Here is a 27,347-nt window from a genome sequence, read left to right on the forward strand (position 1 = left end):
AAGTACGCAGCTACAAAATTGGCTTCTCTTCTGGGCCAAGGGTGCTGATCAGTCAGCTGTCCTTCTGTCAGAATTTAGTTCCATAGCCAAGCATTAGATGTCCTTCTGTCAGAACTTAGTTCCATAGCCAAACATTAGATGTCCTTCTGTCAGAATTTAGTTCCATAGCCGAGCATTAGATGCACCGCTATCGCTTATCTACAGTCAGTGTGCTTAGTGCCCTACAGAACGCATATGTTAGATGCTTTATTTCCTGCTGAATATACCCATTATACTGAAGAAAGACCTCTGCTATTTGGGTAAAAGGTGCCAAAGTACCTTATTTCCTCAAGTTGTAGGTTCTTATAGAAAAAGTAACATACACACACACACACACACACAGAGGGGGTGGGGGGAAGTGTGTGTGTGTGTGTGTGTGTGTGTGTGTGTGTGTGTGTGTACGTGCGTGCACACCCGCTATGGATGGTTGTAAAAATAAGTTTTGTTGAATAGTCATTTAAAACTACTTTTTATAACTTACATAAAATAAGAACAGTGGGAAACATAATCCTTTCAAGCTTGACTAACCTGAGAATGATGGGTTTGGGGCACAGCTGCCTCTGGAATCTGGGTGGGAGAGCATGGCTCCCAGAACAAACCTTGAAGTCTTCATAGCTAAGCCTTGGATTCTCACCAAGAAATATCACTTTTGCCTTCCTGCTTGGAAGTAAATGAGTACTTTAATCTTATCAGGATGTCTTTTGTGGGTTTGCTTGGGAATATTACAAAATGTTGCAGGAGTTGCCTGAGTTAAAACACATTGTACTACTTTTCTTGGAGTTACAACAGGCAACATAGTTTATGCACTCTTGTACATTTCCATTGGGTTATGAAGACAAGACCTGAGAAACAGTTGCCAGTGTGCCTCCTGTCTGAGTGCCCTTGCTTCATACCCTCCACCCACCTGAAACGCTTGTGTGTCTGCACTGTGCTCTTGATGTGCCTGTTTGGTCTGCATGGTTCCCCATGCAGGTGAAGTGAGGGCTGCCTGTCTTTACACGTTTCTTAATAAAACGTCCTGCATTTTTCTGTCTTTAGGCTATTAGATCAGCTTCCCAGAGCCAATGTTGTTTTCCTAAGGTATCTGTTTGGGGTATTACACAACATTGAACAACATTCCTTATCTAATCAGATGACTGCATTTAACTTAGCAGTGTGTATCGCTCCAAGCATTCTTTGGCCTCCTACTTCCTCCAGCCCAGAACTAGAAAATGAATTTACAAAAAAGGTAATGACATTTTTCATTTTATGTCCTGAGTCCTCAGTCCCTCATTCTGAAACATTTGAAATTCACAATATGCTGAAACGCAGTTTCTTAAGGAGCTAAAGTAGACTCTTTGTGTGGGTTTATTGACCTGTCTGTCTAGTAGACTATAGCAAGGTGAAACATATAAAAACTTTAAAAAAATATCAATTGTTACCTCACTTTTCCCTTTAAGGAGGCTGAAGAGTAGGACTGACTCAAACCACACGTGGTAAGGAAGCACTCCTTTACAAACCAGGGCCTTTGAGTTCAGACAAGCCAGAGGAGTTCAGCTCTCAGTGCCAACTTTTACCAGCTACACAATCCTGAGAGAAGTTGCTTACTGTTTTTTTTTTTTTTTTTTTGTAATGATGCAGTAGGGACTGAGATCCCACCCCTGTAGGGCCTGGCTGTTGATCAGGGGCTTGGGGTACCAGTTCCTTTCAGTCATAGCATGTCTCAGCTGCTGAGGCAAAGAATCTATAGGTCAGCTCCTGTCCATCTCAGTGGCAGCACAGCCCCTGTAAATGCTCCTCTCCCCATAGGCACCTCACTTAAGAAGGATAATAGGGAGCCATGCTGAGACTAGTCATGAGTAGCCCAGGTTTGCATGCTGTCTGCCTGTCCATCTCTTCCTTCTGTACCCACAGAGGAGCCCTTGTCCCAAATTATAGCAAGTTGCCCTTTATACAAGAAATCCTTGTGTGTCTCTATTACTGATAGTTGATAAATTTTAATAACAAAGTATGTTTCTCCCATCCCAAACACCGTATGGAGTGAGAATGCTTGAAATTGCCTTAATTTAAAAGATGAAATTAAGGATATAAAATGTTAAGACTGCGCCCAAATCATAGATGATTGTAGTCTGCTGCCTCAAATTCGGTTCTGTGCCCAAACTACTCTCTAAAGCACCATCAGTTGGCAGTGGAGCTTTTATACCATTTTGATTACTTCCCTCTATTCGTTTCCATTTTGTGGCCAAGATTAGGTTGTGCATATGAAATGTGACAGGGGAGCTATATGAATAATAACGCTTGGATTCTTTTCATTGTGCACAGGTTTCACTTCTTATACAATTTCTGATTGAAAATTGCTGTAGGATATTTGGAGAAGAAATCACTTCTCTCTTGGGGGATCTCCCTGAGAGAAGCGACAGCAGAGAACACACCTCAGGTACTGTGGAGGACACCTTTTGTAAGAGCTCGATGTTGTCTGTGAAGACGTGGAGACTGGCTGTCTGCGAGCCTCCGACCTGGGACACTAGGACCCAGGGCTTGCATTCCTTCCTCGGAAGGCCTGATAATAAATCACTGTGATGAGGTTAAGATGTACTTGGGTTGAGGCCTCAGTCTACAAGTTGTACCCTGGAGATTTGAATCCTTATTTTAAATAAACAGAAGAACTCTGCTGTATAGAACTTCTGCTGTTGAAACTAGAATCAAAGGTCCAGAAAAGCAGGGAAGTCCTGGTTTGGGGTGCTTTTTACCCTCACCACCATTCCTAGTGGTCTCTAAGATCTCAGAATTCTAGAGTGCTCTTAGCCATTTTGAAACATCTAGCATCTTTGAGGTTGAGGATGGGGAGAGGGTCTGAATTTATAGACATAAAACCTCCAGAATATGAGTTCCTTGCCACCAATTGCTACTATGCGTCTTCCAGTCTATAGTTCTGTGCCATCAAACATCAGTATTTCATCTATAAAATATGAACAATATTTACCCTTTCAACAATGCTAGAGTCACACAAAGCAATGGTTAACTTGAGAGAGCTTTATGAAAGCTTTCACAGAAATTGGCATGTGTTTTGTGTAACTGTATGCAACACTACCCTGTCAGAATAGAGACTCCTACTCAAAACCCAGGTCAGCCTGACCCTAGCTCATTTACTTCTTATTATTTCTTCATTTTATGACGTAACTGTTGCTTTGAGAAACTTCTTAAGAAGAAGTCACTTTATTAGAAACTGAGATGATGCTAGCATCCACACCTCCGGAAGATTTTTGTCTTCAGCACTAGCATTTGGGATAATGGAAAGATTTAGGCAGTTAAGATAGCTTAGTGCCTAAAGGTGCTTACTCCCACCACCACCCCCATAAGCCTGAAGGCCTGGGTTTGATTCTCTATCACTGGGCGCCATCATGGTGGCATGAAAGAACCAGCTCCAGCAAGTTGTCCTCTGACCTCACGTGTGCCTTCGCCTCATGTGCTGCTGGCTCCCTCTACATACAGAATTTTACAGTTTTTAAAGATTCTTTTCTTCTTGAAGGTAGAAATTTGAACTCTACACATGACAATAAGTATGGTTTTGTTTAATGGCAGCCCAGGCTGGATTTGTAAGAATGCTAACTATGGTTTCATTTCTGTCCACAGATACGTCTTGTTTCCAAATGAACGACTCCTCTTACGACAGCTTGGAAAATGAGCTCAATGAGGATGCTGATGCTCCGTGCAGTGACCTGGTGACAAAACTTGGCCAGGGGAGCAGAAGCATGGACTCTGTCTTAACCCTCAGTGACTATGACCTTGAACAGCCTGAGGTGGAAGGCCTTTTAACTCTGAGTGATTTTGACTTAGATCAGTCTAAAGATGAACACATTCAAATGAAACAACCTCTGGAGTCCAAGCCTGTGAATGTTTTTGTACCCTATAGGAAAGTTTCACTGGGGGAGCACACTAGGGCCCCGGCTGGCCCAGGTACACCCAGCTGCCTGCCTGTGGCTGCAGCAAATGCCCCCAAAGTCCTGCGGCGGCACCGGCGCTGCTCAGAGCCCAGTATCGACTATCTCGACACAAAGCTCTCTTATCTCCGAGAGTTTTACCAGAAAAAGCTGCGCAAGTCCAGCTGCGATGCTGTGCTTTCTAGAAAGGATGAAGATTACCTAAAGCAGACCCAGCCCCCGAAGAAAGGGGGTAAGATGTGTTTTAGACAGAGTTCAGTCACGGGCACTGACATCAGCAAGAAAAATGCTACTAATGAACACATTAAAAAGAAAAGCTTGTCTGGACACGAAGGAAATCAAGTGACACCATTAGCTAAGTCCAAGCCAGTGGCCATTTCTGTGGCCTCTTACAGTCACGCATCCTCCCAGGACCGGTCCAGGAAGCAACCCTTTGATGCAGATACATGCGGATTCTCCCCGCCACACATGGGAGATGCCAGCAAGAGCTCGCAGGTACATCGGCGCTGTTCCGAACCCAGCATAGATGACCAAAACTACAAACTGTCCTATCTCAGGGGGATCTATTCAAAGAAACAACACAAAAGCAGCTGGGAGACGGGCCTCTTGCATGAGGAAGAGGACTATCTCAGAAGGCACAAGTCTTTGCAACTCGAGGGGCAGAAGCTCATCAACCAGAGCCTGGTCATGGGGATTGAGGTGGGCAAGAGCAGTGGCACACACCAAAGCACTGAGAAGGCCTTGCCCCCAAGACTCAACCTCTGCCCAAGGGCTAGCTATTCTAGTTTATCTTCCCCAGGCACATCCCCATCCGGCTCCTCGGTAAGCTCCCAGGACAGCGCTTTCTCTCAGATCTCTGAACACTCTGTGTTTACTCCCACCGAAACTTCCTCTCCAATAGATTGCACTTTTCAGGCTCAGAGAAAACAGGAAGAAGAGCTGTCCACTGACTGTGACAGTCCCGCCCTCGTACCGGGAATACCTGGTCCCTCCGCGGGGCAGGACAGCAGACATCTAACTTATTTAAGAAAGAGTCCCGTGGAGCAGCCGTCACACATGCATTCTGTGACCGTTCACCCCAGCGCGTGGCTGAGAAGTGGTTTGGTCACTTTGAAAAACTGGTCCCTCAAAAAGAAAACAAGAGCAGCCAGACCAGAAGACAGGAAGATCTGTTCCCTGAAAGAACCTTTGGGGTTCCCTCCACATGCTCCTGGTACTCCAGAGGCAGCCCCTCTTCAAGAGAGTCAGGATGACATACACCTAAGGGCAGATGAAGGACCTGGAGTTGCACAGACGGCCCGTGGGTGCGGTTTCTATGCCTGCCAGGACTCTGAGCAACACTCCACCTCTCCATTCCACCTGCTGGAAGGCAGACTCAAGCTTGGTATGAAGTTGCAGGAGGGAGAAGAGAGCGTAGGGCAGCACTCTTCTGACAGCCCCTGGGAAGGAGCCTCAGCAAATCTGGAGATTGTGGAGGATGTGACCAGCCCAGATACAGAACCTACAACAGCCTGCGATGCTGGGGACAGACATTTAACCAAAGACAGTGACCTGCAATAAGAATATTATATCAAAATAAATTATCCGATATCTTTAAGAACAGGAACCGGGCTAATGAAAACAAGGATAGTAATTAGTATAACCCCCTTCTCTAAGACACCTGGGGTAGGTAGCATGAGGACAATCATTGCTAATACGACAGTTTCTTTGTTAAGATTATGTGGTAAAAGCTGGTTTAAAAGTTTCAGCATCTAAAGTTCCGAAAGGCTTTCCCATTAAAGCATTAAGTTAGTCCTTTTCTGAGACATTAGGATCCTGACAGAAGGGTAGAAGAGGTGTCCTTCATTTAGGCCTCCTTGTCTCAAGAGTCTGTGAGCTAGCTGTCTTGAAGGACCAGAGCACTTTAAATGAAGCCGCAGTGACACAGAGAGGAACAGTAGAGAGAAGCCATCTTTATGCCATGGAACAAGCAGGCAAGACAAGGGGCTCCTGAGCCATTCGGGAAAGCGTGTACATTCACTAAGGAAGCCATGTAAAACCTGAATCCAAGCCCGTGGCTTTCTCTAGTCATGTGTCGTCACCAGGGTCACTTTATGGACCAGCTCGTTGATAAAGACAGAGTAGAGAAAACCAATGGTTAAAGAGCTACGGGTGCCAGGACAGCACAGCTTTGTAATTGGGTGGCTTGGTTAATTGTTTTTCTGTTAGGGTTGAATTTATTCACATCTTGAAGAAATGTCGATGTAAAGACAAAGAAGGACGTTTGCTCACTTTGGTGTCCTTCACACAGTGCCTGTGATAAAAAAAAAAATATGTATCTTATCCCTATTTAGAAAGGGCCCTGCTGACAACATTTGCTCTAGTAATGTAGAAAAATAGCCATATAAGAATTAGAGAAATGATTTTTTAACTTTCCCTGGCTGACTAATCTCAGAGGCAAAGCTACAGAGAAACTAGAGATGCCATCTTTGATGCCATGTTGATAGCAACATTTGTGTAATCAAGAAAAGCTGCTTATTATGCTGATGGTCATTCAGAAAATGTGTGTAGAAATGCATCCAGGCAGAAAGTTGGATCCTTCAATACTTAAGATGTCACAGAAAGGCCGCTGACTTAGACTTAATGGCAGGTTATCACGTGAAACTTTTCCCTATCAATCACCCCGCGTTTTGATTACTGGCAGTTTCCTGAAATGACATTGCTTTCCTGGTTCCACAAGTATTATCTGTCAATATGGCACCTCTGCGGAGATGTTTCTTTGCAGCACTGCTTGTCAGAGTCAACCAAAAGGAGCGCACGAACAATTGTTAATTATCCTTTCACTCTAGAGATCGCTATCGATTAGAGATTGACAGGATGTAAGGTTATTATTGAGTAGAACACACAACAAAGATGCTGTTGGGCTGTCTCCCATGCTCACTGCCTTTCTTGCCAAAGTTCTCCATCTTTTCCAAATGGTTTGTGGATTATAAATATTAAAAGTTTAGACGCCAGAAATTTATCTTGAACATCTCTCCTCTCTTTTTACCTTCAAGGCTACACCCAGCATGTTTTCTTCCCTAGGGGTAAGATCTTGTCAGCCAGAATGAAATGGATGATACATCCTAAAATAGATGTGCATCCTCCTTCATTTGAGATACTCACCTATTAGAAGTTGCCTGAGTCTACATGATCTCATGAATCCACTGTAGAAAGGACTTTTCACTCAAAAACTAGTTTATCCCAAATTATTTTCCCTGCCAGCCACCAGGAAACTCATGGCAGATCTTGTTCCCTTCTCCCAAACATTGCATTGCGGGTTGTAGGATAAGAACCTAAGTATTAGCTGTAGAAGTGCCACCTACCTCTCAGCGGCATGGCCCTGTTTGCCCTAATCATAATTAACTTTTAGAACTCTGTGTCCAAAGAGCTTCTTCATGACACTGGCAATCTCAATCAGCTGTGAACTAGCCACCACTTCCATGCGAAGACTCCTAAGTATCCATATGTATCTTCTGTGGTATTGATAGATAAAGTTAGCAGGACGACCCTTCCCTTTAGGGCATACTACTGTCAGAACTGCAAGAAGTGAATGAAGATCCTAGGACTTCGAATGTCTCTCGGGAAGAAATGCATCCTGAACACACTAAAGAGTTCTGGCTTTTCTTGTCCTTTTATAATGGCCAGTAGAAAATTGTCCACCCAGTTTGAAGCATAGAAGAAAATAGTTGGTAAGGTTCTCCATCAACCATTCCGACGCTGTTTCCTTATATGCTCCCGTGATACTCAATGTGAATAGTCTGTTAATATTGCTGTAAAGTATTATATGATTTGAACACAGACATGTCATTTTATTAGACTCCATCAATCTATAATATATTAGACTGATTCTTTATCTCAAATGCTATGAGTTTGTATAATATATCTTGACAAATTTTATTACTGTGTTATGTAACAAAATGTGTATTTTTGTACCTTGCAGAAACTGCTGCTAACTTTTAAATTGTTTGGTTTTCAAGGCACTGATAATGGGCATGAACAAGTCCATGCTGTGTGTTAAATAAAATGTCATCCTGCAGTTAACAGGCCCACAGAGAAACGCTGACTGCGGAGAGTTCTTTCGCTCGGCAAGCCTGAGCACCCTTTGAACATTTCATACACAATGAGTTGTGGCCTTAAGTTTTTACTCATAGTTTTTCTAGGGGAACAAAAGAGTGAAATTGTTTTTCCTTTTTATATTTTTAAATCTTGTTTACCAAATAAGTTATGCTTTATACATAACAGTCCCCCATTTTTTCAGAAATTGTGTTTTTTCATTGTATTTCTGTAGCAATGTGGACTAGTTTGTCCATATGCTAAAAGAAATATCAGCTCAATTTGATTAATTTGATTGTGTGTATGAGATTATTTCATTTTTAGGCCATTCAGTTGACTTTCTACACACACCAGATATCTGTGCTTTGGAGGTAATTTATGAAGTATGACATTTCTCATGACTACTAGATCCCTGACTTGAGCTTTATCACGTGGTCTCTGTATAAGTTCAACTACTGTTTTCAAGGAATTCAGCAGCTAGAAAAACAGATGTGTTAAGTAGGAATGACAAAAACACTTTCACAAATGGTATTGATTGTATTTCTACAATGTGCACACACTAAATTCTATCTAAATTTCAGAGAAAAATAGAAACTTACGTTTAATGAGGACTCAATTGAATATTTAAGTTAAATATTTTCTTTATAGTCTACTTTGCATGTCATAACACTGAATCAGAAGGTTCTAATTTGTCAGCCCAACAAAGATCTTTCTGTTTTTTTTTTAAAAAAAAAAAAGCCTCCAGTAATTTTTTTATACTGTGAATAATAAATTTGGGTAAAGCATTTGCTTCAGTTTCTTTCATTTTGGTTATGAGGTCTTCTCATAAGCAAAGCTTCCTGTGAAAGGAAGAAATCTCCCAAGGTCTGTGCTGCCAGCTCTAAGCCCTTCCTGCTTCTGAGCTACCTTCATGGCGCGTTAATTCCTTTTTCCTTTTTCACTCCATTAAAACCCTTGAAAACCATCTTTGTACAATGTGAATAGTTATGGTAGAACTGGCTGAAGGCTCTAGTCTGAGGTTTGATTCGCAAGCTTTGGTTTTGAAATCTCGTTTACACACACAAACTGTTGCTACTATTGGATTAGAATATTCTCTGTGTGCTTATTGGACAACATCACACAGATGTTTTTAGATGACTTAGAAGTGTTTCTCAGTAGTTTAATTTGTCAAGGTAAAAATAGTGTTTAGATTTTTTTTACCTCACATAGCAATATAAGATGCAGGCTTGTGGACATTAAGATTTCAGTACTACTTTTTTTCATCTGTGTTTTAGATGACATTAACTCAAACTTAGAAATTATCTTTGCAGAGTCTTGTGTAAGAACTAAATAAATTGGCTAAAACCTTCTGAGATAGTCTGTTACTCAGAGAAAATAAAATGGGTACTATAACTATGAAGAATTATTCTTTCTCCACAAGACCCAGGGACCAAGATTATTACTGCCTATAGTTTTCACGTGTAAAGGAAATATTTTATAGCTTTCCCCCCAAAGTGGAATAACTGTGAGCATAGGATATCAAAATACATGAATGCTAAGAAGTTTCCTGGATGGCACAATAACTCAAGAAACAGAATGTCAGTGACCTAAAAAAGCAAGACTTCAGGGAAGATAATCAATTAGAAAACATCTCTATGATACTAATGTAGAAGAGGAGTTGGGATTTAAAAAAAAAAAAGATTTCCTATTCCAAAAACACTTACAAGAAAAGAAATCAGCCTTAATGGGATTTTCTCCTCAAAAATAATAATATTAATAATAATGGTTTCAACAGGACAGGGTCAGCAGTAGCTACCAAGGGAGTGTTCCACTCATTCCCAGACACAGTCAAGGATAGAAGTGCAACCTGGAATGAGCTACCTAGGCTGTGGAGGTGCAGCTAGGGCTGAGTAAGTGCAGTGTGTGCAGAAAGCCAGAACCAAAGGAGCTTCAAAGATGGAGACAATTGTGGCAAAGAAGTCTGAACTGAGATTCTCCACAGGCACCATGAAGTTGATTGAGGTCATTACACTCACACCACTGCCTGGGAAAACCACAAAAGGGCATTAGAAGTGTTCTGAGAGGGAGGCATGCCTTGGAATGGAGTGAAATAATCTGTTCAAAGAGATTATAGCAGAAAATTCCACAAACCTGGAGAGAAAATGGACATTCAAATGTAAGAGGCCTTTTTAAATACCATGTAGACATAATCAGAGAACCACTACCCAATAAGCCATAGTCAACATGGTAAAGTTGCCAATCAAAGAATGTTTAATGCCATAAGGAGAAGACTCTTACTAGTTAGTGTTTACCATAGGAATAGCTGCTGCTGTCAATAATAAAATTAAGAAATGTATGGGATGATTCCAGTCATTGATAAATCCAGAGAAGGCATCTAAAATTACTAGAGAAATAAGAACATCTCAAGATATCAAGACAAGTACAAAGTAAGGCATCTCAGTCTAAGCCAGCAGGAAGAAAATACTTAGAGGAAAACTACCTAGAAGAAGGTTTCGTCCACCAGAGCGCCAAAGAAGAGAGTAATATTTCCTGAAAGGAAGAATGAGCAAAGGAGAGCTGGGAAGTCCCACACCAAGTCCAACAGAGTAGACCAGCAAATAACTAGTCCATACCCCTAAAATAAAAACAGGAAATAGCAGACTCAGTAATGGCATTAAATGCAAGTGGTGTCAACTCAGCACATAATGGGTATAGACAGGATGGATTTAAAAGCACAGCACAGCTGTGCTGTCTCTGTCTCGCCCTCTGGGGCGAGGGGTGGGGGCGCAAAAGGTGAGAGTAAAAAAATGAAAACTGACCAAGCAGGTGGGTGTTAAACCTGTACAGCCGTTCTCAAATCTGGTAAAGTGGACTTCAAATGGAAACCACTCAGTAGCTCAGCATTCCTTATGGATAAGAATTTATCCAGAAGACTGAATCTCTGCACTCAATGTTGCAGCTCCTGTCTCACAGAACCAACACCATAAGGCATAAAGGTAAGACAGGTCATACTGCAGTCAGTGGGTAATTTAAGTAGCCTACTTTCCTGTTTAAATAGACCTCCCAAGCATAAAATTCAGCAGAAAAAAAAAAACTTCAGAGCTACACTATATCAGTTGAATTTAACTAATTTACAAATTTCCAACAGTCATGAAGTACATGTTCTCAGCAGAGTTTATAAACTGAATAAAATGTGTGTGTGTGTGTGTGTGTGTGTGTGTGTGTGTGTGTGTGTGTGTAATAATGACATTAGGGCAGTAATCTATCTCCCGGGGGCTGGGCGGGGGGAACAAGACTAAAGAAAATTGCTGTTAAAATTCTATTAAATTCTATTAAACTTAAGGAAAAGCTAAAACCTTCTCAAACTGCAAACTGTGCAGGAGAGATGTTGCCAAATTCATTCAACAGAACAGCATTCCCATGATAACAAAACTAAATGTGGACAAAAAGGAAAACACTGACCAATCTCAATGAGCATACATAGATGTAAAACTTTTCAACAAAATACTTGCAGTCAAATTAAAGAACACATTAAGAATATCATACAAATCATAACTAAGTTAATTTACCCCCTATATACAAAGTTCACCCAATATACTCAAACATAATATGACATTTTAAGACTTAAGTTATAGTTACATGATTTCTGTGTTAACAGAGTCAGAAAAAGATATTTGAAAAAAGTTCAAAATTCCGTCATGATAAAAGGTCTGAAAAAGCTAGGGACATAACATAACAAATTATGTTAGAAAACTAGAGTCAACATAGTTATGAGGGGAACAAAATACTTCCTCTAAAATCTGGAGATGGGTCCCCACTCTCCACTCCGTAAAATACTAAGATACTTAGCTACAGCACTAAGACGAGAAAGAAATGAAGGAAATATCAATAAGGAAAGAGAAGTTAAATAACCCAAAGACTGTTCCGGAACCCTTAGTTTTCCTGTATATCAATAATGAACATGCTAGAAACTGTTCCAACCACAGTCGCTTAAAACCATAGGGATAAACCAACCATCAAGGTGAAAGACTGTCTTAGGGTTTTCCATTGCTGTGAAAAGACAAAAAATCACAAAAGAACACAAATGGAGTCACAAAGACACAAATGTTAAAAATCGCCTTAAACATCAAGGTGATGCTGAAAGTGTCACAATAGCTGATCTCGAATTATACTGCAGAGTTAGAGTGTCAAAGACAGCACGGTCTTCTGCACAAACATAAACGTGTAGGTGTAGCCCAATAAACTAGAACACAGGTCCAAAAAATAAACTCAGTGTTTTGTTTAAAAAATAGGTTGTTATGCTATCAAAAACATATTGTTTAAAAATATAGTGTCTTCAACAAATAACACTGGGAGAATTAGATAGCATGCAAAGACTGAAATTAGATCCCTCTCTTTCATCCTGCATTTTGAAAATCAATTCGATGTAGATAAAGGACTTTACAAAGCCACCCATGCTGAAACTGCTGGAGACAAGAATAGGGATGATGGTTTAAGATCAGCAGAGGCATGAACTCCTTGAAAATGACTTTGAGCACAAAAATTGGCTCCAAGGACTGACAAAGGAGAGATTACATCATATTAAAAAACCGCTTGACAGACAGAAAGAGTGAATGGAAAGCAATCTTTGACAGCTGTATCTCCAGGGCTTGATAGATACCATATATATAAAAGAACTACAAAAATTAAGCATAAATCTTCCAGTCAATAAATGGACTAATGAACTGAATAGACAGCTTTCAAAAGAAGAAACAGAAATTCCCAATAAATATTTGCAAAACTGTTCAACATCCATAGCCATCAGGAAAATACAATTAAGACCACTGTGAGATCTCAGCTATTTCCCATCAGAACTTAATATGAGAACTACAATATGACCCAATGACACCACTCCTGTGTGTTTACCCAAAGGATCAATTTTTCCCTCAGAAACGCCTGTACATCCATGTTTAATGATACAATATCCACAATAGCTAAAAAGTAAAACCATCCTAGTTACACATCGACATATAAATGAGAAAGAAATGTGATATATATACATTATAGTATATTCAACATTAAATAAGAAGGAAATTGTGACGTTTTGGGGAAGAAGGATACCACAGCAAATCATTAAGTAAAATTAGAGAGGGTCAGAAAAATATCATCTTTTCTATAATACATGAATCCTTTAAATTTATCTTATGTATAATATACACATGTATGTTTATGAAATTTATATAGAAACACAAAACTTTAAATATCCAAAGTACTTGAGCAGATATGAATCCTGAAGGTTCTTAAATACTTGATTTCAAATCATAGTATAGATCCACAGTAACAGCAGCAAAAACTCACAGCCTCCATCCTCCCAAAGGACAGGACAGAGACTGCAGACATAAATTCTGGATGAATCAAAAGCTCTCAAGACCTTGGAAATGACTAGAAGAAAAGGCTGCAGAAATGCCCTAACATCCTTGCTGAGGTAATGACTTCCTAGACAGATCTTCAGTTTCTCAGGAAATCATTAGACTTGATAAACTGGAATTGAATCAAATCAAAAGTATTTAAACAGCAAAAGAAAAAAATCACCAGAGTGAAGACACCAGTCACAAAATAGAAGATCCTAGCCAGCTGGTTTTCTGCAAGAGGGTTGATATTCTTTATATAAGGAACTCAAAAAAAATAAACAACAATCCAGTTTAATGCGTGGTCATATTGTATGAAGAGACATTTCTCAAATCATAGCAGAAAATTTCCCAAATCCATGGAAATGTCCACCTAGGCTTCCAAGGCATTTAGAACACCAGCTAGACACACCAGAAAGAACCTTCTCACACCATACGAGAGGTAAAACACTAGAACACCAGAAAGAACCTTCTCACACCATACGAGAGGTAAAACGCTAGAGAGCAGGTGCAGCTCCCAGCACCCATGTCTGGTGGCTCACAGTACCTGTGGCTCCCGATCCAGAGGATTCCATGTTCTCTTTCGGCTTCTCCCGACACATCTGTAGCATGCATTCACACAGGTGCATATACACATACATAAATTTTTAAAAATTCAAATCTAACATATTTTGAGACAATAAGCATTCTCATATCAAAAAAAAGCTCAAAGAAAAATAAGATCAGAGCAGCTGTTGATTTAACTAAATATAGGAAAATATTTTAAAAATCAAATACTGTAGATAGGTTCGTTAATTGAAGAAAAACAAAATTTGCAATCATCTACCTAGGATTACAGGTGACAGCCACACCTGGCTTGCTCATGGGTGCTGGGGATCTGAACTCAGGTTCTCACACTCATGGGACAAGAACACTGAATTATCTCCCTGCCCCACAGGTCAAGGTGGCGGCTTTGTTACTTTTAATTCTCGCATCCTTTTGGCCAGAAGAAAGCATCTTTCTTTTAATTAGCTCCCAGGAACACAACGAAAGAGCGTCGGAGGAGGTAAGAAGGAGAGCCACGAGCACAGCGATTATTTAATGAGGTAGATGGTAGAAAGAGCCGGAGGGAAAGGGATGCGGAGAAGGAAGATGAAGCTGACAGGAGCCATGGTATGGTGAGGAAATCTTGGGCCTGGTGTCCAGGGGGACTCCCTGAGGCAAGCAGCGACTCTGAGAGCATCTAGGGCAAACATATTCCTGGCAATGTGAAGAAAGGAGAAATTGCCCAGACGTTTAGAGCCATGGACGCATGTGCAGATGAAGAATCAATCTGACAGTTTAGGTATTTTTCCTTCTGCTGCGTCCAGGTTGTGTCAAAAGATTAAAAGAATTCGTTGAAAATCAGCCATTAGAAGTGACCTAAGACACCTTCTGGCCAGTCTCAAATGACCCGTAGAGGCCACATCTGGCAGTGCTTCCTCAATTAGGAAGTAGCAGGGTGTTTCCTGTTTCTCCACGGCCCACATTCATCCTCACATTTGCTGACTCAAAGAGCAGGTCATCCAATGCTTGCTTGGAGACTAGCGATAGATGAGATGCATCTAGGTGGAGACTCAGAGACCGCCTTCCCTTGGCCTTTCTTAAACGCCACATCCTTTCTACACTGAGAATCGGATCCCATCAGCGTTAGCTTCCAGTCCTCGCAAACATAAGCACAGCACCCTGGCACTTTTCTGGCCTCTATAAGATATTCGCCCAGGGCATCCACCGGCATCCCCATGGACTCAGAGCTGTGGTCGTAGACAGAAACCCTTGGTCCTTTTAAGGACAGACACAAAAGCAGTGCTCAGTCCTAAGCAAGTCAGCCTCTGCAGAATGCTTGCCTTCCCTCCGCACGGTCTCAAGTGCAGGTTACGTACGATGGACAAGTCTGCATTCTAATACCTCCCGGTGCCATGTGGCACCCGTCTATTGGCCTGGTGGTCTCTAAACAAAACTGGAGCATTGGGCTTTTACTCTTCATGCAGCTTAGGGTACCATGAGTCTGGGTGGGGCAGTGCCACCTTCCCCCTATCCCTTAGGGGGTAGGGTGCTTTATTCTGAGGGCGAAGGAGCATAGAAAGTGTACCACTGTTGCGCAGTCTAGGTCGTTTCCCACGTTCCCCGCGCTCCCCTTCTCTTTCAGAGCGAACAGCTGAGGCGCTGACATTCACCCTAAGTCTTAGCCTGCGAGGGACTGGCTAGTCTAAAGGTAAGCCAGACCCAAAAAGAGGAACATGGGATGTACTCACTCATATTTGGTTTCTAGCCATAAATAAAGGACATTGAGCCTATAATTCGTGATCCTAGAGAAGCTAAATAAGAAGGTGAACCCAAAGAAAAACATATAGGCGTCCTCCTGAATATTAACCTTCATCAGGCGATGAAAGGAGACAGAGACAGAGACCCACATTGGAGCACTGGACAGAAATCTCGAGGTCCAAAACAGGAGCAGATGAAGAGAGAGCACGAGCAAGGAACTCAGGACCGCGAGGGGTGCACCCACACACTGAGACAATGGGGATGTTCTATCGGGAACTCACCAAGGCCAGCTGGCCTGGGTCTGAAAAATCATGGGATAAAACCGGACTCGCTGAACATAGCGGACAATGAGGCCAACAAAGGCTTTCTCTCAGAGTCTGAGATTAAGGAAGATGAAGGCCCTAGGCCGCCTATCTGTCTACATTGGGCATATTGCATAATGGTAGCTTTCTCCACATCTGCCCGGCAGCTTTGTAACATAACACCAGTCCATGGCTTCTTATCTTTGCTGTCTTTCTTGTCCACCTCCCACCTTTCCTTCTCCGCAGCTGTACAGAGAAAACTGAGCCAGTCCTATTTTGATGCCTCAAGTCTGGACCTTTTCCCTTAGCGCCCATTGTTTGCTGAGCTCGTCATTCAGAAAGACCTTTAAGCTGCCCATGCCCCGCCCACACCTTTAGCTCCTCCCTCCAGCAGGTGGCAAGGCTAGGCAGTCAGGCCCTCAGCTTCATAGGCTCTGAAGGCCCAACGGGGTGAGACAGAGCCCGGATGTGAATATTTGCACTGGCATTTTTCCCAGTGGCTAGATCAACTCAGAATAAACGAAAACTGAAACAGTCTTAGCTTTCAGACGTTTGAAGTCTCTTTTAGAAGGAAGCCTTGGGGTCTTTCTCCCCAGCCCAGAAGAAATGTCATTGTCTATGCATGCGGAAACAGACTAGATAGGCCATCTGCTTGATCCCAGTGTTAGCAGCAGTGGCCGCCTGTCCCGGCTTGATAATCCTGGGTCTCAAGCATCCAGAGCCATTAGCTCAGTGGTGTGGTGTGATGTGGTGTGGTGTGGTGTGATGTGGTATGGTATGGTATGCTATACATGGTTACCAAATATACCAAATTTAGAAAACAATGTTCTGCTTCCTTCGTTATCTCTGAGGAGGGAGGTGGAGAATATGAAGCAGGCTGGGGGAATCTTGTCTTTCTGATTTCTGCCATTCTCGGTTATGTTCTCAAGGGTGTTTCTGTAGAGCGCTGAACTTTCCTGGCCACAGCTTGTTTGAGCTCCTCAAAGGTAGGGAAAAAGGTTCCCATAAATTATTCAGAAGAAAAGAAAACACTTAAACTGTATGGGTTATTGCAATGTTGATGCCCTTTACTTTAGACTGTGTTCCATTCTGACAAAATAAATCACTTCAATCACAGAAGCAAGACTGCCTGTGGGAAAATATGTTTATAGTGTTTTGTAACCTTTTTTATTTGTTCTGTGAGAATTTTCTAGGTGTAAATGTTTTAAAATATGATGGGGTATGAATTTACAAGAGGGACAGAGCTGGCCCCGCCCCCTGACCAGCTGCGGCACACAGAGGAGTGGCCCGTGCACCTCACCTGTACAACACTAGAGCTGGTCCTAGTGGCATAGCTGTGGATGACCCAGCCCGAGAGCTTACAAACAAAACCAGCCCTGCCCCTTGCTGCAACTGACAGAAAACTGGCAAGCTGACCGTCTCGGTGATGGCCTGAAGTTGCAGGAGCTCCATGACACGGGATAACAGTAGGGTGTCCAAGAGGAGTCCCAGTGAGGACCCAGTATCGACAGTGTAGCAGGAACCAGAGAACTCAAACCAGACCAATGACTTTTTGCAATAAACACTTACAAATAAGGATGTATGGGCTAAAGGGTATACTGTGTGACTCACTGTGACACTCTACAGCTTCCACAGCGAGATCTTTTTGTTTTCTTTTTTCTTGTCTTTTAGTTTTTATTATGTTTTATCTTTGGGGGGGGGGGTTGCAAGGGCAGAGCGGGGATATGAAGGGATAGAGAGATGAGTGAGATCGAGATGCATGATGTGAAACCACAGAATCAATAAAAAGTTAAATTAGAAAAAAGTCATTGAATAAATATTCATTGATTTATTTTTAAGAAAAGATGGGGGATATTTAAAGTAGCCAGTTGAGGGGTGAAAAGACTAGCTGTCTTTGCTAGATACTTGGGAGTTTGTTCTGAGTCCTCATGGGTTGTCAGCCTCCAGCTTTCAAGCGACCAGCCCACTACACAGAGCTCTGACTGGAATCCAGCTCTGTGGACTAACATGCCTCAAGAATATTTTTCTAGAAATGCAAATAAGTAGCGAGAGTCAGATTTGAGTTTTGCAATCTTCTCTTCCTGCCTTTCCACAACGCTTCAGAGCGTATGGATGAGGGGAAAGGGTGTTTTTAAGAAAGAGTGGCATGGGATGGAAAAGGAAGTGTGAGCAGGATAATGGACTGCTGTGGTTTGATGGGCATTGAGTAAGCCTGTGCCTTCTCACGGCCATGCTGCTGTTCTCTTGTGCTACTAAAATGTGAACTCACCATCACATTGCGTTCCATTGTCTTTGGTCCTTTTCGAGCTCCTTGTTCTACTCTGTCTCAGGGCTGAAAAGAGCCTCTCGTGTAAAAATTAGATCATCCATCAAGGAAAAACAGCCAATTGTCGAAATTAAATATGTCTCTTTGCCAAATGATAGCAGTATGATGATGAAAAATATGGCAGTACATCCTGTCATCCCAGCACTCTGGAAGCTGCAATAGGAGATTCAAGACCTGCCTAGTCATTTTGAAATCAGCCTGAACTGTATAACACCCTATACTCAGTTGAAATAAAAGCTGATGAACAGATCTGCCACAGACTGCCAGACTTTGGGATGAGATATTTTCATAGATTATATCTAACAAATCTAAAAGTAAAGAATTCATAGACACAATTGACTTTATAATGTTGTCAAAAGATCTGAAAAGACACTTTCCCAAAGGAATAAGCAAATGCCCAGGGAACCCTTGGCGGATGCCCAAAATCATTAGTTTGAAGAAAATGCAAAAGTGGGTGGACAATGATTCTCCCAGAAGACATGGATTATTAAATGAAAATCTCAGTACCAGATGTGGGATATCAACCTGCCAGCTGTTGGGCAAGGAGGCCCCAGAGACTCCCCAGACACGGGCTATTGCAATGGTGAGACCCTATTGCTGAAGCCATTCTGGAGTTCCACAGCTGAAACTGACCTGGAAACTTCCTCCCCACTGGCCAGCTTAAAAAAGAAGGTGTTATGCAGGCTCCTGGAGGAGCAAAACCATCAATGATCATACTCAGCTGTGGATCCTGCATGCTACCATACTCAGTACCAGTCAAGACATGACTGCCGGTGCAATCATAGTGGCTGGCATGACTGTTGCGGGATAACCAACCACTTTCTGACTGCATCTGAGACCTGCCTCCTCCACAGGAGGAAGCCATGTCTGATACTTTAAGCCTGGTCCAAAGCCCATGGCGCATAGATCATAGCCTCTGGGGGAAGGTGAGTGGAGACCTACTCCTGCTATTTTGCTAAACTGGCACGTTGTCAACCTGCTTTCTCAACATTTGCTTAGACCCATTAGTGCTGCTCTCAGCCTTAGTCAGAGAAGCTTCTTTTTGCAATGGACAGCAATCAATGCAGAGACTCACAGCAGGATCAATTGCTAAGAATAAGTAAGCACTGAGCCCTCAGCCCTGGATGGGACATCTAAATAAACCCCCTCAAGGCAGAAACATCTTCTGGAGGAGGAGGTTAAAGAATTTAATAGCCAAAGATTGGGAAGAATTCAGAAATGCTGCTGCCTGAGCTCATTATGGTCATAAACTCACAGCAGCTGTGGTTACTTGCATAAGACCTGCATATGATCAAGCCGGTCAGCATTCCAGCCAGCATGGATTGGGAAAGAGACCCAAAGGGGTGCTCCCTCTAGCGGGGGAGCTATTGAATGATGGCTGCTAGGGGAAAGAGTTATTATTTGCAGGGAGGGTTTCTTGTAGGCTTCCCATGCTTATGTGGATGGCCTCATATCCAAGAGCACTCAAGGAGCACTCTTTGGAGCCAAAGGGTCGTTTTTTAAAAGAAAAGTACATGAAGAAGGGAGGAGAACTTGTTGAGCGGAATCCAGAAGGAGAGGCATGGAGGAACTGGGGGTGGATATGATCAAAATGCATTGTGGGGGGAGGTCTGGGGGTGTGTGCACGCAGTTATTAAGGCTGTTTTTAAAAATCTCTTAATTTTAAAAAGAAAACACAAATGAAAATCCACAATGAGGGCACTCCAGTCTACAGAAACATCTAAAATAAGACTGATAATGGATATGGAGCAACTGGAACTCAGACATCACTGGATGAAATCACAAAACAGATACCTACTTTGGGAAAGTAGACATTTCTTATGAAGGAACTATATCTAGAGAGTTACTTAATAGGAATGAATATGTATCCATACAAAGACTTGTACAGAAAGATTCATTCAGTCATAAAAAAAACCAAAACTTAAAACAACTTGAATATTACTTAGAGGAAAATAGATAAACTATGGACTGTTATTGAAATGGAATACTACTTAGTACTAAAAAAGGGACTGAGAACTGATATATACAACATGATAAAGTTGGAAACACGCTAGATTGAGCAAAAACAGGCCCCAAAGTATACATTCTGTGTCTTGGTTACGGATGTATTCCTGGGATGGAATACCATTGCTGTAATTTAAACAGTGGCATGCGATAGAAAGATGCCATGTAACAGGCCTCGGGGGAGGGTTTTTTTATTGGTGAAAGTAAATGTGAAAGGGGGGGAGGGGAGAGGGGAGGGGAGACAGGTCTCTGAGAACATAAGAGAAGGGAGGGAGGGAGGGAGGGAGGGAGAGAGGGAGGGAGGGAGGGAGGGAGAGAGAGAGAGAGAGAGAAGGGAGGAGGGCAGGGCCCTTTTTAAAAGGGAACATAGTGAATGTACACAGTAGGTGCTCTTAGTGGTTGCAGCTGAGGATCGTTTTCTGTCAGGACCCCAAGGGCAGGCCAGTGCAGATGCCTGAATACTGACATTTCTCTCTTTTTATTTATTATAAAAAGGAGAGGCGTTAGAAAGGGGTAGCGGGTGAGGTGTGGATGAGGACGTCATGTTCTCGAGACTACTTCCTGTTGACCTGGGGGCGTCATTCATCTGACGACCCCAGAAAACTGGGGTGCTTCCCATGACCTCCTGGAGTAGCTGGCAGTTTCACTTCACTGTCCAGGCTCTGTGGACCATCAGGCACTGCTTGGACCTGGCAAACTTCTTTGGGGTACTGCTGGCTCTCAGCACCCAGAGTGTTTGGTAGCCCTGTGCCCCTAGCGCTATGACCAACAGCTGATAGTCCTGCAACCATAACTGAAGGGCAGGGAGTGGGGAAACGATGGCACAGTTCCCTTGAGTGCGGCAGAGAAGACAGACCATAGGGTCTCCAATTCTTAGCATCCCAGGAATTCAGATAGGTCAGTCTCAAGATGACGCCGGCTGATTTGTGTTCCCCCAGACTTACAAAGCAGGGACCAAGGACACTGAGCCTGAGAAAGACACAGTCACCTGCTACCAGTACTTCGAGAAAAGCCAGAAGGCCAGGAGAGGACTGTGCTCGAGAAAGGAAGCCTCACATCCAGGGGAATGGTCAGGGGAGACCCAAATGCCAATATTGAACAGAAGGTGAAGCCTCCGGTGAGCCAAAAAGCAGATTTGCTGCAATTGGAAAGGAGTGGACCTGTTGAGGGTGGGGCAGGGGGGTAGGGTCCCAGCCTATAATGAGTTCTGTCACTGAGCAAACATACTGCACACAACAGTTAGTGTAAGAGATTTATTGGGGAGAGGGGAGCAGAAGAGTGAAAGGGTGAAAGGGTGACCCCTCCTTCCATCCAGCAGGATCCCTGGCAGAATGTTGCAAAGGCCCCGTAAAGTTTCAAGATATAGAGTGCTGGGAAGCAGATTTTTGGTAGGCTTATTCCCCATGAGTGAGACAGAATGAGATACAAACTTTTGATCAAGCGAGAACTGAACAAGAAAAACACAAGCTGCCCCAGAGAGTCGTCGTCACTCAAGGAGCGGCCCGCAAAGGACCCAAGGATCCAAGTGAGTCATCACGCGAAGGGTGGGGGCCAGGGCTCTGAGCCCAAGAGAGCTGTGGCTGCCTGGTACCAAGACTTAATGAAGTCAAAAGGCAAAAAAAGAAAAGAAAAGAAAAAAAATCATGCTCGAGAGACAAAATACCTCACTCAGGAAATAGCAGAAGTAGAAAAAGGGAGGCCCTCACCAACCATGCTGGTTTTGAGGGACCCAGCGATCCAGAGAAGCAAGGCTGTCATATGTGGACCAGGCTCCAGGATCCTGACATGCCTCAAACTGCCTGCGGGAAGGAGGAAACACGAGGAGAACCTTTCCCAGTCAGGGAACCAATGTTGTAATTTAGAAAAAAGAGGCACATGAGAGAAAGATGCCGTGCAACAGAGTTCATGTGGAAGGGGAATGTAAAAAGAGGGAAGGGGAACTGGCTCTAGGGACAGGAGCAGCAGAAGAGAAGAGAAAGAGAAAGAAAGGGAGGGAGGGAGAGAGGGAAGGAGAGAGAGAGATAAAGACAGAAAGACAAAGAGGGAGAGAAAGATGGGGGTGGGCAGGGCCCTTTTAAAAGGGAACGTAGTGAATGTGCACAGGAAGTGCTCTTAGTGGCTACAGCTGAGGACATATCCTGTCAGAACCCCAAGGGGAGGCCAGTACAGATGTCTGAATACTAACATCCAGTACTTGGATACTAGTACCAAGGCAACTCACAGAAGAAGGCATCTTTTGGGGGCTTTGCTTACAGTTTCAGAGAGTTGATCCATGAATATCATGGTGGGGAGTGTGGTGTCAAGTGCACAGGCATGGTGCTGAAGCAGCAGCTAATACCTCGTATCTGAGCCCCAAGATGCAGCAAGTTACAGAGAGAGAAAGAGAGGGAGAGACAGAGAGAGATTTACTACTACTGGTCCTGGCATGGATTTTTTAATTCTCAAGGCCCACCCCCAGTGACACAGCTCCTCCAACAAGGCCACACCTCAATCCTTCCAAACAGTTCCAACTGGGCACCAAGAACCCAAACATAATGGGCTTCTAAGGGCCTTTCTCATTCAAATCACTACTTGGTCCACATAGACCTGGAGCCAAATTATAAGGGAAATGCATTCCAAAGTCCTAAAGTCTACATTCTACCACCAAGTAGCATGATCGGGCCTGTCACGACAATACGCCAGTCCTGAGTACTGTCTTAGTTACCGTTCTACTATGTGATAAGGTGCCATAGCCAAGGCAACTTATAGAAGAATGCATCTAATTGGGAATTTTCTTAACGTTTCAGAGGGTTATTTAGTCCATGTTGTGGCAGTTAGGCATGGTGCTGAAACAGCAGCTAGAGCTTATATCTGATACCTCAGGCCAAGGGTAAAGGATAGTGGGAAGGAGAGGAAGGGGACAGAAGGGAAGAGGGAAGAAAGGAGGGAGGGAGAACAAGCAGCCAGTCTGGCATGGACTTTTGAAACCTCAAAGCCCACCCCCCAGTGACATACCTCCTCCAACAAGGACATACCTCCTGATTTTCCCCAAACAGTTCCAGTAACTGAGGACCAAACAATCAAATATATGGTCCTATAGGGGGCATTCTCATTCAAACCAGCATGCTCCATGAGTCCCCGTATGTGAAGCTCAACAGCAGAAATACTAGTGTATAGCAAAGGTACAAGGGGACTTCTAGGGTGATGGACATGTTCTGCCTTATTTGGGAAGTAGTTACATATGTGTTTTCAAGTGTCAAAATACTTCTAACTTAGCCAGCTTCCTACTGTACCTGAGGCAAGAGGATCTAAATTTGTGGCATCCTTCAAGACCCTCCATAACAAAACAAAGTCTTCCAACTTAACCTTTAAGATCTCTGTATTCTACTATATGTGAATTAAATCTCAATAAATTTTAAAATAGAGTCTACTGAGTTCATTGAAAGTCATAGCCTTATTCAGTGAAGGATATTTTCCCCTCTAATTGAAACTTGAGATCTAAGCTAATGAATGAACTCTGTAAATAGTACCTGACATAAGGAGTAAAAGCTATGAAGAATGTGGTGACCCCTTATGTGTTATTTTTATCTATGAAAACACACAAGGGTATACCAGAAGTACTTGCCAGTCACCCACCAAAAGGAATAATACAGCATCTGTCTCCAAGCGGTGGGTGGTTTAGCTCTTTAAGTCACCGTCATGTTAGACAAGGACATACTTCACTGTTAGTGTAGACCAGCTCTGAAGACAAACTGGCTTCTAAATTTAGATTTGGCAGGACCACCCACAGAGGTTGGCTTTAGACTTTAGAAAAGATTACTCAAAACAGAGCTTCCAGACATATCTATTATATACAATCAATACATTATAATTTAAAAAAAATTGCTTACAAAAAGCACAGAGAATATGTATATCAGGTGGGGTACAGGTACTGCAGACAAAGCAATTACTCTGAATTCTTTAGTCATCTTTGAAACCCAACAGACCCTTCCTTTCAACGGCAATGATCTCCTACCTCACTGGGAAACTGTCCTCAGTGCCCAGATCTGTACTTAGCAACCACCACCATCTCTCTGCATCCTGACCCAAACCAGTTTGACCTTCCACCCACACTTTGCCCTCTGGGACCTTGCTCCATCAGTCAGGCAAGGCCCTCTGCTCTCTTACCTTGCTCTGGTCATTCAGCAGCTTCCATCCTGTTCACAGACTTTTGCTCTCTCAAACTGCCTTGGATAGGCAAGCCCTTATCCAGAGTCATGCAATTTCCATGTATGGAGAGCCATGTGCCTGTGTTAATTACTTCTTTGTAACAATTACCTGACAAGAAGCAACATAAAAAAGGTGGGGTTAATTCTGACTCAGAATTTGAGGGCACAGCCCACCATGGGAGAGAAGATATGCCAGCAGGAGTGGCTTTTAGCTGACTGGGGCTTGAGTATCAGTGGACCAAAAGGCAGAGAAGGGGGAACGCCGGCATTCAGTGGACTGTTTCCTTTTTCCATCGTCAGTTAGCTCTGGAACCCAGCCTGCGGAATGGTGTGCCACCACATCCGGAAGTCCCCCTCTCCCACCCACCCAGTCAATCCTCTCTGGAAACACCCTCACAGACACACCCCCAGATGTGCCACACAAATGCCACTGGTGGTTCTTAATCCAGTCAAACGGACAGCTAAAATTGACCACTGGAGGCTCTGGAGTCGTGGGCAACCCTGTACCACCTAACCCAAGTTCTTACTCTTTTTTGCAGACAGTTTAAGAGCATATACTCTACTGGCTGCCTATACTGCTGTTTTCCCTCTATTACCTGACCTGCCTCACCATGCGCCATACTTCAGACAGCCCAATAACCATCGATTTGCCAGGAAGATAGCTTTCTTTCACGGGGTTCAAGATCTTAGTGATCTAAACGTTGATGCTCCTAAGATGTGTCCTGAGCCCTCTGCTCCCCTTCATGTTATTTCTTAAATCTGAATACAGTTCAGGTTCTGGGAATTTCATCCTTTCATCTCCTGGTGAGGATGCGGAAATCTTGAGATACTGATGAACCATACGTCATCTGCATGTCATAGAGCTGCCTGGAGCTACACTCCTGCACAGCATGCACACAGAGATTGGCGCATGTCCATTGCTGAGATCTGATATGGATTGTGGTGATGAAAATACCTTGTTTTCAACATTGTAAATCTAAAATACTAGCATTAGAAGACTCTGGGCAAAGGGCTTGGGGGAAGTCACTGTACCTTTCTATGCAATTCCTTCCCAGAAAATCTATATTTCAAGATGAAAATTAAAACCTAAAATAGATACATATATTTTTATGAAGTAAACACACACCAAGAAAAGCCTTTGTTGACTCTCCGCTTTTCACAAGACAGAATACGAAATTCATTTGCTCTACACTCAAGATTGCACAGTGAGCCACACAGAGCCTTTGCAGTCTGTGTCCAGGTCCTCTCCCTTAGACCTTGCATTCACTCTCTAGATGACTATTGACAACCCACGACGGACTGAAGCATTATAAGCATTATAAACACAGCAGTGACCCTCAGAAACTTGGAACAGCCAGTTAAGCAATAAAGCGAGTTTTGTCACAGCTTGGGATTGTAACTGACAGGCTGGCCAGTCCCCACTTCCATTCCGTTCTGCTCACTTTGCTGGATATGCGCTTTCCTGTGTTTGGTATCCTCCGCTCCCCCATGCCATCAATTCATTCAATCATAAACAAACATACCCCAAGCACCTCCCTGCGCCCTGCTGCAGCTGCACTGGAGCTGCAACTGTGAGCTATGAAGCAGGGCCCCTGCCCCAGGAGGTTCCCATTAGGGAAAGATAGATGATCCACAGCCAGCTAGGAAAACACAAAAGGACAAGATTTAAGAGAACGATCCAGGGAGTGGATTAGGCTCGTGAGCCAAGCAAGCATTCCTCCAAGCAGGTGTTATCTAAACTTAAACCTATATAGCAAGAAAGGACATTCAACATAAAGGAGGAAGTGGGTTCACAGGCTTAAGAAGGGAGATGTTTGACCTCGTTGAGGAGTGGGAAGGTCAGTGTAGTGAGGCAAAGTGGGAGGAAAAGATAATAAAAGTGGGGGGAAATCAGAAAGGTAGGCAGGGGATAGCTGCAAATGGTTCTGGGAATTAGGACAGCGCAGATGCTGCTTGGATTTAGCCACAGGCTCTGGAAGGACTTGAGCAGGATTGCACAACCACATTCATCAGTGACAACAGTCGCCCGCTGTGCAGAGCAGGACTGGAGCTGGAAGAGAAGAGAATCAGAAACAAGCTAGGGTCCAGAGATTCGGAGGCTTCTCGAGAGCCTCCATGCGGCACTGTTCTCATGGCTGATGTCTGGTTTATGTCTTGCCTTCCTGACTGAAGAGATGCTGACAGAGCAGAGGGAGCAAGCATTATTCCCTTGTGCCTACCGAACTCAGTCATTTCTTAAATTAATTGGTCATGTCCAGCTTGGGGAGAAAGGAATGTAGATCCAGGAAGGCTCTAGAAAGTAAATGGCATTTGAGGTTCCCCACTAAGGAATGGGGAAAATTGGACATGTGGGACTTAGGAGGATGGAGAGGGTACCATGTTGAAAGGGGAAATGGGAAACAATGGCTGTGGGGGTGGGCGCAGCAAAGCTGGGATCAGCTGGGCGGGACTGGGCAGAAGAGAAAGTAGATTGAAAGACGAGAAAACTGGGTTGGGGCAAGATTACAATCGTTTCTTAAAAGGTTTTAATCCAAGGACAGAGGGGAGCTGCTAAGTGTTTTTGAGCAGAGGAATGAGAAAATTTCGAATTCTGTAAGAAACTTAAAATGAAGCTCCTGGGATACGGAGGGAAGAGAACCAGGAAAGGCCAGAATGAGCACTGAGTTCAGGGCAAAGGGTGATGAGTGCCTGGACCAGCCTCTGCTCTTCCCCGGAAGCAAAGCATGACCTCCGAGAGCCTGCACCCACGCCATCACAGGCTGTGTGTCTGTAAACTGACAGCAGCTGGTAAGGTCGCCATGACTTGTGTGCCTCGTGTCTGCTGTGGCAGCTGAGTATTTAAGACT

General features: G+C 43.4%; 1 protein-coding gene across 1 annotated transcript in view; it reads left to right on the top strand.

Moving 5' to 3' along the window:
* Arhgap20 (Rho GTPase activating protein 20) overlaps nucleotides 1-9,370 on the top strand; it is an 89,904-nt gene extending 80,534 nt beyond the window's left edge. Inside the window, exons 13-15 of the mRNA XM_041638505.1 lie at nucleotides 1,078-1,267; nucleotides 2,341-2,455; nucleotides 3,652-9,370. Of these exons, the coding sequence (XP_041494439.1) occupies nucleotides 1,078-1,267; nucleotides 2,341-2,455; nucleotides 3,652-5,519 (2,173 nt within the window). The 3' untranslated portion in view covers nucleotides 5,520-9,370. The remainder of the gene's footprint in view (nucleotides 1-1,077; nucleotides 1,268-2,340; nucleotides 2,456-3,651) is intronic.
* Nucleotides 9,371-27,347: the final 17,977 nt, after the last annotated feature.

This window comes from Microtus oregoni, unplaced genomic scaffold, assembly GCF_018167655.1.
Source record: "Microtus oregoni isolate MIOR12 unplaced genomic scaffold, Mior012 000055F_ref0000237, whole genome shotgun sequence".
In the NCBI taxonomy this organism is placed as follows: Eukaryota; Metazoa; Chordata; class Mammalia; order Rodentia; family Cricetidae; genus Microtus; species Microtus oregoni.